The 16,004-nt window shown below is 38.3% G+C and overlaps 1 protein-coding gene across 1 annotated transcript in view; it reads right to left on the minus strand.

The window, feature by feature from the left end:
- The window catches only part of zzef1 (zinc finger, ZZ-type with EF hand domain 1), a 56,695-nt gene that overhangs the window by 21,062 nt on the left and 19,629 nt on the right, over positions 1-16,004 (minus strand). The window contains exons 24-43 of the mRNA XM_067438780.1: positions 15,403-15,604; positions 14,372-14,514; positions 13,658-13,901; positions 12,090-12,169; positions 11,909-11,999; positions 11,306-11,813; positions 9,948-10,112; positions 9,730-9,849; positions 9,381-9,542; positions 7,667-7,796; positions 7,088-7,226; positions 5,966-6,131; positions 5,421-5,683; positions 5,137-5,306; positions 4,853-4,988; positions 4,427-4,599; positions 3,978-4,258; positions 2,916-3,090; positions 1,154-1,286; positions 333-565 (exon numbers count right to left, since the gene is read on the minus strand). Of these exons, the coding sequence (XP_067294881.1) occupies positions 333-565; positions 1,154-1,286; positions 2,916-3,090; positions 3,978-4,258; positions 4,427-4,599; positions 4,853-4,988; positions 5,137-5,306; positions 5,421-5,683; positions 5,966-6,131; positions 7,088-7,226; positions 7,667-7,796; positions 9,381-9,542; positions 9,730-9,849; positions 9,948-10,112; positions 11,306-11,813; positions 11,909-11,999; positions 12,090-12,169; positions 13,658-13,901; positions 14,372-14,514; positions 15,403-15,604 (3,714 nt within the window). The remainder of the gene's footprint in view (positions 1-332; positions 566-1,153; positions 1,287-2,915; positions 3,091-3,977; positions 4,259-4,426; positions 4,600-4,852; positions 4,989-5,136; positions 5,307-5,420; positions 5,684-5,965; positions 6,132-7,087; positions 7,227-7,666; positions 7,797-9,380; positions 9,543-9,729; positions 9,850-9,947; positions 10,113-11,305; positions 11,814-11,908; positions 12,000-12,089; positions 12,170-13,657; positions 13,902-14,371; positions 14,515-15,402; positions 15,605-16,004) is intronic.

Genomic DNA, 16,004 nt, shown 5'->3' on the forward strand with positions numbered 1-16,004 from the left:
CAAGGTTTTAAATAAATGTTATATAAACCAATTAAAACCATATTAAATGATAATGTTTCATGTATATTAAGTATATTTACTACAATCAAAAGTCAGTGTTCAGTAAGATTGAATGTTTTTGAAAGAAATCCATAATGCTTGTTAAGGCTTCAAGATATGTATATCTCTTGATGGAAATAAATGTAAATGTTGTCATGTTACTTCCATCAAGAGGTGCATGAATTTTATATATACATCGTATATATCATATAAGCATATATAATGTGTAAAATTATGGTCATTATTGTACACACTGTATATGTATTCATGTATATATTATGTAAGGTGAATACCTTTAGAGTGTTATAGAGTCCTTTAAGAGCGAGAGAGAGCACCCAGGTGGCCTCCACAGCATCTTGGGCACTGCTCTCCACCTCCACCTGCAGCAGGTGACTCACAATAGAGGTGAAGTTCTTCAGGTAGCAGCTCAGGTGGTCGGAGGTCAGGGACACAGCCTGTCCCTCCTGAGACGCCACATCATTTCTGCTGCTGCTCTCATGCGCCTGGACTAACTGGTAGTCTTTCACTGAGAGGAAATATAGTAGACACAGTCACATTAGTTATTTTTTAATGTTGCTTTGTTTTGTGCATCCATGGTCATTTCCAAAATGTCCTCTAAGCAGCATTAACTGAGGTTAAGATGTCCCAGTTGAATGTTTCTTTAAAATCCTGTCTTTTGAGATGTCTTCATTGACTTTCTGAAGACATTTCTTCATTACAACATTTCTGAGGATAGTGGCGAATCTGTAAGATTCTTTCCATTATAACCCACAACATTTTTTCTGTGGTCGACTGAAAAAAACTGAAATTTGAAACCCATATCACAACAAAACCTATCATTAAATTAAATAATCATTAAATATTTGCTCTGTTATATTTAAAGCCCTAGAAGCCAGGTACTTTAATTAAGAGGTACCTTCATACAAAAACAGTCTGTTAAACAAGGGAGTAAAGCAGACACACCCTTTGCAAATGAAGGTGGGGTTGAATGTCTTTGGCAGTCATGTGATTTTAGACTGAGCTGAAAGACTTATGCAGCTCTGGTATTTTTTTACAGCTGAGCAAATTTGAAAGAGGAGCGTGAGCAGTAGAACCCATAGACAGCCTCTCATACCTGTTCTCCTCTTACGAGTCTTGACATCCACCACAGCAGCTCTGTTCTTCTCAGTGAAGTGTTTGAGCAGAATCATGTTGTGCTGTTCGTTGGCGTTATCGATGAACACAGCCTGAGTCCCCATACACAGAACCTAATATCAAGAGATGTGTTTATTATGAGCAGCTTTTTCAAAATGTTAAAAGGCATCTTCAACATAAGCGTGATTGTAATAGTAAATTGTTATATAATTCTACAATTAACTTCATACAGGCCTATATTAAAGGACAACTCCGGGGAATTATAAAGTTTATCTTGATCGTTATCCCTTTGTGAGTACTATCTATAGAAAAAAAAACAGATTGGTGCTTGCAACGCGGAGCTGTTAGAGTTAATGCCCAGAGCCCCCACTCAGCTAAAACGGCAGCTTTGGGGGCATAAACATAAAGGGTGTCTTTGTGCCTCTTAACAGACACGAAATGCAATTAAAATGTCTGTCCAGCATGAACAGGGCCCTTACATGACAATGAGATGCGTTTAGCCACTTAGATATTGTTTAAATTCACCTAAATAGTGTTTTAGACGGCTAGCTGTAGTCTCGAGCTGAAGTCCCGTGGGAACTCAGTGTAGCCGGAAAAAAAAGGCAAATAGTCCAGTTGGTAAGAGTGTTGTGTGTGTAAAGCATGATTATTTTATTACTGCACATCTTTCCTCAAGCTATGTGTGCCCAAATGGAAGGAGAAATAAAGTTTACATTAACTCCACAGTGGCTGCACCCGTCTTTGACCACGCAATGGCGTTTTTCTTCAACCGGCACCACTGTGTCGTGTCTGTGTAAGTGTGTTGTCATCCTTGTCAAAGCGTTCGCTGCAAATTTTCACATTCTGTTGCCACAATTCAGAAAGGCACAAACGTGGACCATTTCTTCTTCACTTTATGGGACACTGAAACTCCATGATGTCCGGTTCATGAACGAATCGCTCTTTTTAACCGGTTATTTTTAGTGAACCGGGCGAACCAATTCACCAAACCGGACTGAATCGTTCTAAACGGTTTGCGTCTCAAATCAGCAATGATCCCACAAGTTACTTTAGTTGTTCACTTTCTGACATGAGTGACAGTCCCTTCGAATAGAAATAAACTAATGTCTTGAATTATATGTTGTAACTCCAACCGTTCACTGAACTGAGACATGTTTTGCTGAGAGATCTGATGAACTCGAGCCGCTGATACTGAGAATGCGCGTGTAACTGAACGTGCCGGATCAGCAGTGCAGTACAGCAATTGAAAACTGTTTCTTTCGAACACGTTCAATACTGAGAACCGATGAGCTGATGAGCAGAGCCTCTTCATACGCACAACGCTCTTCCCGACTGGACTATTTGCCTTTTTTCCGGTTACAACGGAGTTCCCACGGGACTTCAGCACAAGACACAGCTAGCCTTCTAAAACAGGAGAATTTAATCAATGTCTAAGTGGCTAAACGCATCTTGTTGTCATGTAAGTGACCTGTTCTTGTTGGACAGACATTTTAATTACATTTCGTGTCTGTTAAGAGGCACAAAGACACAGTTTACGTTTATGCCCCCAAAGCTGCCGTTTTAGCTGAGTGGGGGCTCTGGGCATTAACTGTAATAGCTCTGTGTCGCAAGGACCAACTCGGTTTGTTTTTTATATATATAGATTGTACTCACAAAGATATAACGATCAAGATAAACGTAAAAAATTGCTGGAGTTGTCTTTTAAGTGTGTTCACTTGCACGTGTAGCATCTTTGTTCATACCTCAGGGAATCCCACAAGCACCAGCAAAGTGAAGAGGTTAGTTCTCTTAAGTTGCTGTGGTAACTGCTGAATGCAGTGATCAGTGAAAGCTGCCACAACAGCACACCACTGTGAAGAAACATTCAGGTTCCGCAAGATGTCCGCCACTGAACAAGCCCAATCCAGACCGATACGGCTATTTTCATGTAAAGAGATGAAGGACACAGACATTTCAAGTTAAAGTGTTACATGAAACATAATTTTTTTTGTGTAAATGTGTATTGTAAAAATACAATAACTTAAAAAAGTTACCGTTTAAAAAGTAAAATGTTGCATTGTCTCTCCCAAATTAAAATATTTAATTATAAAAATTAAACTATCCTGTTCAAAAGTTTGGGGTCAGGAGATTCAATAACTTTTTTTTTTTTTTTTTTTTTAAAGAGTTTGCTTTTGTTCACCAAGGCTGCATTTATTTGAACAAAAATAAAGTAAACACAAATAACAGTTTTGTCTTTTAATATATTTTAAAATATAATTTATTCCTGTGATGACAAAGCTGAATTTCTTGCATTATTACTGTAGTCTTCAGTGTCACATGATCCTTCAGAAATCAAGCTAATATACTGATTTGCTGCAAAAGAAACATTTCTTATTACTACAAAAATTAAAAAAAAAATTGCTGATTAAGATTTCTGTGGAAAACATTATTCAATGTTTTATGATTCTTTGTTGAACAGAAAGTTAAAAAACTATTATTTTTTTCAAATATAAAACATTTGTTTACATTATAAATGTCTGTTCAATTTAATGCAATAGAGTATAAAATAATCAAATAAATAAATAGATATTTTACTATATAATTATTATTTAATTGGCTTTGCAATGGAAGTATTTAAAACATACAATGTAAGCATCATAAATACATTAATATGGTGCTATGTTCATGTTATTATAGGGCAAAATCAAAACTCCATTTATACAATATTTAACAGTAAAATATCTTCAGCTGTGTCTCCCTGTTCAGGTTGAAGAGCTCTCATACACATTATATTTAGCCATATGTTTCACATTACATCACACTACCTGTCCAGACACACTGCTCCCAGACTGAAGAGCAGCTGAGTGGTCTTCCAGCCAGGAACATCAAGTGCTGCTCCATCTCCGAGGGTAAGGAGCTCAAATTTTTCTGTAAGTGCCTCCGCCACAGCTGCATCAGCCTCTGTAGGTGAGATCCGTAACAGAAGCTGTCCCAGAAGACCTAGTGTCAGGTGGTATGTTTCATTGAGACAGCCAGCGTTCGAGATGACCACTCTGAACAGCAGTGGCAGGATGGGACTCAAGCTGGACAAAGACACTGGGCTGCCCTGTAGAGGATTACATTTGTATATTAGCTTATTCTGCGGAATAGAAATGCGGGGGAAAAAAAGAGGTATTTAAAATGACTTCATTTCAGGTTACAAATCATTTTCCAAAGTAATCTGCCAGCAAACAAAAGCCAGGAATGATTAATTAAACTGGATCTTTGTTGTTACCGGTTTGGTTGCAGGCAACATGGCTGCCAACAATCCTAGAATTCTCTCTCTGGAGCACTCAGCAAAGACGTGTTCCTGTAGCGGCCCCCGGGCTGTCTTGTCCTCCTGGTCTTTATATGCGTCCAAGTTTTCTGAGGTAGGAGACGTAATAGTGTCTCCACTTGACTCTGAAACTAAGACAAAAAACAATATACAATAAATTAGTTACTTAGAAGGTGTAAATACGAACAAAACTACCCGAGTAAAGAAATGTTGTGATAGAATTATTTGTTCCGTTGTCTTCGATCGAATCCAACAAGGCATTCAAATGCAACAAATTTATACCTAAAGCAGTAATCAAACTATGACTAAATAAAGATATTATACTGTAGATTAGAGCTCTTGATTATTGAAGGGTACTCAGAAGCGAAACCCCCACAGGCTCACCTCTGACTCCAGGGGAGAGTGTGTCCTCGCTAGAAACAGAGGGTGTCTGACTTGCACTCGACGAGTCTGACGTATCTTCAGAGACCAGCTTCTTCCTTCTCCTCCCATCACCTTCTGGCTCCTGTTTTTGAGGTTTCTTGTAAAGAGGGGAAAAAAACGAGAATATTATGAGGACATATTTTTAGTTAGAGTATGTATGAGCTTTTAAAGCCAAGCACACTGTTATCGGCTGCATTCTGGAGAAGGCAAAGAGCTCCAGTAACGGAATATGTGTAGTGACTGACTTTGTCTCTAGGTAGCAAAGGGGAGCAGATCGCTGTAGTGCTGCTAGGCAGTGAGGAGGTGTCCGTGCTGCTGATGTCCTGAGAGGAGCCAGCCGTCGCAGGACACAGTTCACTCTCTGTGGCCGAATCATTCGAAGAAAGCAGGGACAGCAGTGCAGAGGCTCGTAAACCTACAGGAAACAACAACAACTCAAACTATATCCATACAATCCACTTTAGACTTCCATTACTAATTAACACAAACAATTCTTAACAGATCATGAAGATTCAAATACACTGATTACCTTTCCCAGTCTGTCCCTTCAGCAGGCACTCATTGATGATGTCAGAGCAGTGGGTCTGCAGAGCGCTGGCATAACCGAGGGTGACATCATCCAGAGGCTCTCCGTCCTGTGCTCGCTCACTGACCAGCTCAGAGGTGAACAGGGCGAGAGCGGCAAAAAGAAGCCAGGAGTAGTTATGTATGTATGGCTGGATGAGTCTGTGGCGGTCACTGATGCGGATGGTGACCATAGGGTACACAGTGATACGGTGGGTGGGAAGATGGCTTGAGAGAGAGGGGGAAAAAAAATTGAAAATTATATTGAGGCTTGGGCTCACAGGCCCAGCCTTGACCCACAGAGGTGACATAAACCTTACAGGTTTGGAATGACATGAGGGTGAGCGATAAATTAAAATTTTCCTTTTTAGGTGAACTAACCCTTTAAAAGGCTACATCACAGCATACTCAATAATGTCAATTCACACATCGTTAAAACAACAATTACAGTATTATCATAGATGATATACAGTATATATATAAATATATGTACACCCCTGTGTATATTACCTGTCTGGGTATTTTTTGGCATTGTAACAGCCAAAGCAGAGATCAAAGTCCTCACAGACATTACAGTTAATCCTGCTTCCCACAATAAGGCCCTGGCAGTGGTCGCAGGCATACTCCATGTTGACCATCTCATGGTCATCCTCGTGGCCTTCTGGTTTAGCACCACCTGAACAAGCAGAACAGAACCATTCAATACATGCACTCCAGCTGAATCACGTCTGTGAGAAATGTAGCCTAGAAATCTAGATTTGCTGCAAGTGTAGTCTAGCAACTTTCGGTAGTCCTACGAGCTGGAAAAAACTAACTCTGGTCAGGCCAATCACATCGTGTATAGAGTCGTTGGGCGGGCTTAACATAATGACGACAGAGTTTCTGAGCTTTTTTTGGGGGGGAAAAGAACAAAGAATGGCATTGAAATCATTCTTTAAGGAACTGTATGTAAGAAATGTATTTCAATGAATCATAAAATGGCCCTGATATGTCACTAGTCATTAGATTTTTTTTATTCAAATTCTTATATCACAGTAGTCCAGCCAGGATATTGTCATTTAAAAGTTGTTGTTGCAGCCCTCAACTGATATTGATGTTGACATGTTGTGTTTTGGCCTGAAGCCCCACCCTCCACCTATATACCAATCACGAAGTCAGTAGTGTTTTGGCATCCGGGTTGCCAGATTTGCTCTAGTTACCACAGCTGCAGCTACAAATGTTCCTGCTGGATCCTGCAGCTTATCTGGCAAACTCGAGTCAGGGGGGAGAGGGTGAGGGGAGACACCGCTCTACAGTCATTTGAAAGTGATTGCAGTACCAGATTTGGCCACAATCTTACACTTTGTTTAAAAAAGGAAGATGTGTACGGAGTTTTGTCAACCGGATACGGCGAAAGTTTAATCTATCAACTATTGCGTGCGGAGGGAGTTTGAAAGACAACCGTTTATCCTGCCCCTTGGATTGTTCCCAGACCCAACATCTTGATGTGGGTCTGGCTTGTCAGGCTACGAGAAATGTGCTGCTGCAATAAATTCCTTGCATGGTGTCTAACTTTATGTCATTTTAATAAAAAAAAGGAAATATGCTTCATGAAAATGTTCCTTTTCCTTCATTACGGTGTAAGTGACTCACTGAGGAAGCAGGTCTTGCACAGGTCCATGTCTGTGCACTGCAGGCACCGGTAGCGATGCCACGGCGCAATCCGCTCGCAGCCGTCGCACGATATCTCCACATTCAGCAGGTCGCAGTAACGAGCAATGAACATGTGCATCTGCAAAAGGTCAGTGAATGAGCACCGAAAATATTCAATATGTTTATTGGGTAGGTTGAATATGGCAGGTCACAGTAAATTGGGTCTACATGTGTAAAAATATGTACTTTTGCAAAGAACAAACACTTTTTTACAGATAAACTAGATCAAAATTTAAACATAAAAACTTAAATATTTGAACAAAGAGACATCTATCTTATGATCAGGCATTACTGTGGATGTTGACATTTACTGATGTTTGCAAAGATTAAACACTGGTTTTCAGGAATAACATTGACATTGCAAAAATAATAATGCTATACCTCCACCCAAAATGTAGTTGTGTTAATTCAGATGCCTTATTTAATTGTCTCTAACTGTAATTGGTATGAAATTTGCTGGTCTTTTGCGATTGCAGTTTTATTGTTCAGGAAAACATTTCTTTGATGTGATATTTGTACCTTTCTCTTTTCCTCCACTGAGGCCTGGCTGATCTTGTCAAACCATTTCTCAAACATGCCGTCCAAACACTCATCCATCCATTCGCAGTTCTTCTCGTAGTCAGCAATCTCATCCTCCTCCGTCCACTGACTACACACCATGTCACACGAAGAAAAGGACAGACGAGAAGCCAAGTAAAACATTGGATTCATTTTAACTCTCTTTTTATACTGAAGTCTTTTAAAAGTCCCTGCAGCTCAAAAACAGGTAAGGGAAATCACTCTTTTGAACATCTACAAAATATTACAATATAAACATTATAAGATAAATACTGTCATATAGCAATAATGTGCAGTAATTCATCAACAGTATTTAATCTGTGATCATTTTCATAAACTCAGTCTGGTGTTTTATTAGAAAAGACCTTTCCTTCAATTCTATTGGGACACTGTCAAAGTCAACATGAGTAACTCATAAATTAATATGGTCATAAAATACACTTTCAATAACCAGATGCTTTATGTGTCTTATTTTAACAATAAAATCCCAATTTAATAAATCAGATTTACTCAAGAAGTGGTTCTCAAACAGGGGGCATTAGCAAACTTCCAAGAGAGCAACAGGATGACTTCAAATGATTAAATTATATATTTTTTAAAACCTTAAAGGGTTAGTTCACCCAAAAATTTAAATTATCCCATAATTTACTCACCCTCTAGCCATGCTAGGTGTATATGATTTTCTTCTTTAAGCCAAACACAAGCCATACGCAATCAGAGTTGTATTAAAAAATATATCCTGGCTCTTCCAAGCTTTATAATGGAAATGAGTGGAGCCTGAGTTGAAGCCTCCATCATAAAAGTAATCAATAAGGCTCCAGGGGGTTAATAAAGGCCTTCTGAAGTAAGCCAATGTGTTTTTGTAAGAAAAATATCCATATTTATAACTTTACAAACTATAAATCACTGGCTTACGGTAGCGGCAGTAACACTAGTCGAGTTCCGGTTGAAGAGTGACCTCTGACCCAACACATGATTTAGCGTAGTGTAGGCTTAGGTGAGCGCAGACGCCTCTCGCAGTTCAAACAAATAAAGCTAGGCAACAAACTCTTGGGCAATGGCTCACCTTACATTTCTCTTTTAAAAAAATCTTGATTTAGACTTTTTATTTGTGACAAGTGTTTTGTTTAGCTCTATCCTCTGTGCTTCCGCATTTGTCAATAGGTCATGTGTCGGTATGAGTTTACCCTTTTGCTAGAACTTGAACCGCGAGCGGCCGTTACCGGAAGCCAGTGGTTACATTTTATAAAGTTATAAATATGGATATGTTTCTTAGAAAAACACATCGCTTCACTTAAGGCCTTTAGTAACCCCCTGGAGCCATATGGATTACTTTTATGATGGATGGATGAGCTTTTTTGGGCTTCAAAATCTTGGGAAGCATTCACTCCAATTGTAAAGCTTGGTAGAGCCAGGATATTTTTTTAAATAAGTCCTATTGTTTTTGTCTAAAAGAAGAAAGTTGTATACACCTAGGATGGCTTGAGGGTGAGTAAGTGATTGGGGGGGGGGGGGGGGGAAGAGATTGGTGGTGAACTAACACTTTAATTTAAACACTAAACCCCCAAATAAATCAAGATGTTTTCATATGGGAAAACACTAGATCTAAAAAAAATTATCAAAGTCAAAAAGGCTGAAAATGACTGGTCTAGTTCCATCTAAAGCCAACTCATACCTGATGGCAATATCATGTACACTGATGTTTTCCTGTGACATGGTGAGCAGAAGATCGGGCAGTTTGATGTCCAGAAACAGCGACAAATCTTCTGCTTCCCAGCTCATATCCAGCAAATGCAACAGACATGTCTGCACACATGACAGGGCAGGCAGCAGGACCCTGAAGACATAATGGGAATAAGACAGAAAGATCATAATGAAAAATATGTTACATAAGGACTACAGCAGCTGTCCCAATTCATCAAGCATGTATTTGTAGTCCTTATGTGGCAATTTTATTATTAGCAACTTTAGGGATTTGTTATTGTTATTGTGAAACAAATGTTTAAAAACAGGGGAGAACCCACTTCTCGTTCAGTGCATTGAAGCCCTGCACGGCCTCTACTAGCATGAGAACCAGCTTATGATACGAGTGCCTGACCAGCTCCCTCATCTTCTGCCCACTGCCAGCCAACTGAGAAAAGTAACTGAGAAAGGAAGACAGGCCGAGTTAAAATAATGATAGCACTAGTACTAGTAGATATTAGTATCATCAGAAATGATAGGCCTATTGTTGATAACATACTTGGTGAAATCTTTCTGACAGGCCAAGAGTTCCTGGAGAAACAAAATGCAGGGTGCCTGGAAGAGGTGTGGTTTCCCCAGGGTGAGTATACACTGCTGCACGAGCTCCAGCACCTCACACACACTCAGAGCCTGCGCTTTCTTCAGAGCCAGAGTTTGAAGAACACTGGACACACACAAACACACTTCATTACTACTGATCACAGATACCATAAACCATATATGTACACATTCAAACTCTGGAAATAAACAAAGTTTTGGAAATTTTGACCATTTTAAAACAAAGAAAAGTAAAATGAATAAGAAATATTTAAGTCACTAATCAAACAAGCAATTTAGTGTCATTGACCAAATGGTAAATAAAAGTTTAGGTGTTTTTTAAATTACCAAAATACATTTTAAATTGTTGTATAATTGTACTCAAATTATGCAAAGTTATACTACTGAACATAAATTACATTGAAATACATAAAAACTCCTGGTCGAAGGTTTGAGCTCAGTGAGACTATTAAATAAATGAACACTTTTTAAATATTAAGCAGCACAATGCCTTCTGCATTGAGAAGAACACCAAAGCACCAAAATCACCAAATCAACATTTTAGAATGATTTCTGAAGGGTCGTGTGACACTGAAGACTGGAAAATTCAGCTTTGCCATTTTATGACTTTAGTTAAATTTAAATATACATTCAAACAGAAAACAGTTATTTTAAATTGCAATAATATTTCAAAGCATTACTATTTTGATTGTATTCTGATCAAATAAATGCAACATATTCAAATGAGAATAAGCTGCTTCTAAAAATCTTACAATTACATGTACACTTTAGAAATTATATTTGTATTGCATTAAAAAATGCTAAACAAAAAGCAGTTACACTTTATTTTAGGTTTCATTTACATGTATAATTTACTTTGTTACTAATATTACTATAGTAAGTACATGTAACATATGTAACAAAGACACTGTAAAATAAAGTGTTACCCCAAAAAGCATTTTTACTAGTTTTCTCAGATGTACAGTAAAACCATCATTTAACAGATTTTAATGCATAGATAACAGTCCAAATATACATGATATTTCAGCAACTAATAGCTTTCATTTCAGTAAGACCTAGCAAACAAGTTGTAAGGGCTACTTATATGGTCGTTATCACTGTCACTTTTAGAGCCTCTGGTCATTATTCACTTTTACTGTGTGAAAAAAGCCAAAGGCACAGTATCTACCTTTACGTTACAGTGTGCCAGTAATACAGGCTAGCACGACACGAGTGTGAGTTTATGCATCAAAATCTACTGCATAATGTCATCATACATCTAGCTATTCACATCATGAGGTGAAAATACTCAGTTCATACCTGCTCTCATTAATGACCATGTCCTTCAAAAAGCTGAGGATGTGTTTGAGGATTGGGAAGCGCTCTTTGACAGGCGGTGCTGTGCGAGGCTCCTCCATAGATCGCAAGGACAGGAGCCTCAAGCGCCCCCGACTGAAAGGTGCTTTACGTGGGAAGACTAATGGAGATAGAGGCTCTCCTGTTTGAGACTGAAGACTTTCTGAAGAGCCTGTGGCACCCTGAGAGCTGATGCTGCTGGAACGTCCAGCATCCCCTGATGCAGAGACTGCCTGTTCCTGTGTCCGCTCACTCTGACCGGCCCCTGCTGCTTCGGCTCCCTCAAGGGTCTGGGATATGGAGAGAGAGGGGCTGGGCTGGAAGTCTCCCTCTGCGGTCGAAACAGATCGGAGGAGAGGAGCAGCGCAGGCGCCATATTCAGATCTGGAAGACTCTTGTTCCTGGGATGCAGAGATTCCTCCGCTCGGGCTGAATCGAAAGAGGAACAAACTTCTACTGATGCAAATTTCAGCTGTTAAGAGTGAAAAAGGGAGAGTGAGAATGCAGCATCATTATTTGACCAAAAAAAAAGTTTATCAAAGGTGTATTTATATTATTAATATTTACCAAGTGACTCCATCGTAACCTCATTCTGACCAGCATCTTTTTCCTCTACTCCGTTCATTTTACCCATAAGGTGGCGTTGCTTCATCTCCAACTACCAAAATAGTTAAAACGAGAGAGATAAATAAAAAAATATATATATATTCTGTTATTTTACAAACCAATAATCATAAGCCATACTAACCATCCATGTTCTGATGCCATCTGCGAGGGAGTAAACCTGCATAATGTCCTCGCTGATGCCGCTCTGACCGCTTTTAGCAACTAATGCAGGGAATATGAGAAAGGAAAGGAAATGGTAAAAAAGTCAAAAGGACATTTATAATTGTGACAACTGAATTGTCCTGTTCAATCATCTATCTTACAGAAGCAGCCTAAATACTACTCGTATCAAGAGGTCAGGGTTTTAATGGGTTAGCATTACCCTGAAGGTAAGACCTGACCCTTTGAAAACCATTTAAATGTGTTTATTTAATTATTTAAAATGTTGCATGTTTTGACTAAAGATTATATTGAAATGTGGGTTCTTCATAAAGTGAGTAGACAACTTGGCCACATAACAACTAGCCATTAGTTGGTATGCATTGTGAAAATCTATGCTTGTGTAGACATTGAATTCTGGGATTCAAATCTAATTTAACCCTCATCCTTCCCTCGTGGGTCAAAAAAAATAAAAAATAAAAAAATAAATAAATATATTTTTTTAAATAATTTACATTAAATTACAAATAATTTATTTCATCAATAAATAATAAATAAAAATGTAAGCACATTTAAGCAAATTAATGTAATTTAAGCATATTCTATCTACTTAAATTCAATATAACTCAAATTCTAATGCATAATTGGGTATCTTTGCAACCTCTTGTGGAAAAATAATAATATAACATGATATTTCTTGACTCTTGTCACTAGATGGACTTATAGATGGAGCAAATGAGCGGTGCTGTTGGATCCTAAAGTCAGTTCTCTTCCATATGCATTAAGATAAACACATCAACATTATAAAATAGTGTTTTTGGGAAATTTTTTAGCACTTTTAGTTTGAATTTTGAGAATTTTTAGGTTTTTCTGTGTGTACTAAAGCACATTCATTCCTATGGGGGGTAAAAATGACCTGCTAGGAAAGGATTTGTTACTTTTAAAAATTTCGACCACACAGCTCCTCAAATCCAGTAAGTTCTTTTTTTGTGTATTCGTGGTTTACGTGCGACTAAAGCCATAGGGTCTTGGATTTTTTAATTTTTTAATAAATACAAAAAAAAATGACCCAAGGGAAGGATTTGGGTTAAACCAGGGAAGTTTTAGGATTTTGACCGTTTTAAAATAAAGAAAGTAAAATTATTAAGAAATATTTAAGATTCTGCACTGTTTCCAAATATTATTCAAATAATCAAATCTGTGGTACTGACTAAATACTACATACAGCTTTTATTCATTTTAATATAGAAATATATTATCATATTTATATTTAATATAACAATTACAAATAATTTATTTGTAACGTTATCTATGATAACGAGATATCTTGCTTCTTTTTTTTCATTTTTCATTGAATTAAAAAAAAAAAAATCGTGGATTTCAAAATAAATATTTATGTTTATCAATATTGGTCAAAATTTCCATATCAGTGCATTCCTAGTAATAACTTCAAATTCAACAGTTTCACCTAGGAAATGTTTTAGAGTGTGTCAGCAGCATTTCTCTGTAGAGTTTGCTCTCTTAATACTGTATGAAAATGTTTTTACTTACCAAAGCTCCTAAGACTGTGGTGAAGTGCTGGTGTGTGATACACCATGGCCGCCCAGGTGGCATTAACAGCCTGGTCCACTTTTGAGCCTGCAGCTATCTCGTTCCTGATTGGCTGCTTCTTGCAGGTCACCAAAAGGGCCCTCATGAGCTCCGTCCTGCCATCTGAAGACTCCTGGGAAGGATCCCAGCGAGCAAACTCCTTCAGAAATTTCACCAATTCATCTCCACAAGGAGCTAGCTCTTCCTATAGAATAACATTGCACAATATGCACAAATGTAATTAGACTTTTTGGACTGACACACACACACACACACACACACACACACACACACACACACACACACACACACACACACACACATACACAGACATACACACAGACACACAAACAGACACACAAACAGACACACAAACAGACACACAAACACACACACACACACACACACACACACACACACACACACACACACACACACACACACACACACACACACACACACACACACACACACACACACACAGACACACACACAGACACACACACAGACACACACACACACACACACAGACACACACAGACACACACAGACACACACAGACACACACACAGACACACAAACAGACACACAAACAGACACACACACAGACACACACACAGACACACACACAGACACACACACACACACACAGAGTAATATTCCTAGTACCCTCACCTGGTCGGTGGCTGGGCTGGGCAGTGCTAAAGCTTTTTCTTCAGGAAGCCCATTCAATCCGTGTTTGAACACAGGCTTCCATAGAGGACAGGACAGGACATGGTTCATCAAGCCTGCAGGTAACTCCTTTACATCACGGATTTCTTCAAGAGGAAGGTAGACATGACAAAACCAACAAAGTCAGTGTGTTTTCACACTCTCAACTATATGCAATTTAGATATTGTCACAGATTGTTAGTTCACGCAAAAATTCAAAAATTGTCATCAATTACTCAGTCGTTCCAAACCTGCTAGACTTTCATTCATCTTCTGAAAACAAATGATGACAGCCCACGCAACTACCACTTTGACGCTTGATAAACTTAAATGAAATCTGTTTATTGTGTAAAACGATCAAGTCTCTTCAAAAATGTTTGAATGGGTTTGTTTGTTTATCTATTTATGAACTTTTTGAAGCGTCAAAGGTAGTTGCGTAGACTGTCAATGGAGGGAAAGAAATCTAGAATATAATAGCCAAAATATTTAAATTAAATATTTTAATTTAAAATATCATCATTTGTGTTTAGAAGATGAACAAATATATTACGGTTTGGAATGACATGAGGGTGAATAATGATGAAAAAACTTTACTTTAAACATTCAAAAAAATGTAGGTCTGTCCACTTTTTTTAATGCAAGAGCAGGCGCTGCCATTTGTAACATAATTGTGTAAGGCTTCCGGTGTCTTTCACTTCCAGTTTCTGGTATGCTCCTTTATATTGCAAACTGGCATTTGTTATAACCACATCTTATTGCACTTTGTTATTCTTCTAGTTATTTACTTATAGCAGCTAATGAACCGGAAGTCTTGCACATTCACAGAAAATAGCTTACTTCTACATTTCAAAATAAGGCTGGATACAGTTACATTTATTTTTACAACCTTTAATTTATTATTTTTAAGTGGAATAAATCAAATTTAAAATGAATTAAACAGAGTTATACAAAGGTAAATGAATCAACTGATTAATCGACTATCAGTGTTCTCTAACCATAAGGTGATTTCAAAGCCATGGTGCGGGAGGCCAGACGGCCCATCAGTCGGGCCACGAGGAGCTGAAGGTCTGAGGTCCAGGACACAGTGATGTCTGGCAGGCCGTATGCCGTCACTGTGAACTTGTAACCCCATTCGTTATTACTGCTGTCTGAATGGAACAGAAACTGCAGCTGGGGACCTGCTTTAAACGTCACTTTCTGAAGAAATAAAAACATTATTTATTATACATAAAAAAATTAACATGTGTTTTTCTTCTTTTTTCACTAATTCTAATAATTTGGATTAGTTGCAGGTTAATTAAAGGGTTACTTCAGCTATTAGCATATGGCCTTGTGTCAGTAGAAACCGTAGAAAGTAGAAACAGTAGAAAGTGGAGTATATTCAAATGATTGTGCTTTCCCCTCATATCCCCCTGAGACAAGAGATTTATGCATTTTATTTCTGGAAAAATTCCTCCTATAATGCAAATTGACGATATTTCCATCATAGGAGGAATGTTTGGCCAAAGGTTAAAGACTACAGCCAGCAGAGGGAGCCATTTCTGCATGTTTTGAACCCGCACATGGGGATGGGAGATCACACTCAGAGCTCAGCTGG

Source organism: Pseudorasbora parva, chromosome 3 (genome assembly GCF_024679245.1).
Source record: "Pseudorasbora parva isolate DD20220531a chromosome 3, ASM2467924v1, whole genome shotgun sequence".
Classification (NCBI taxonomy): Eukaryota; Metazoa; Chordata; class Actinopteri; order Cypriniformes; family Gobionidae; genus Pseudorasbora; species Pseudorasbora parva.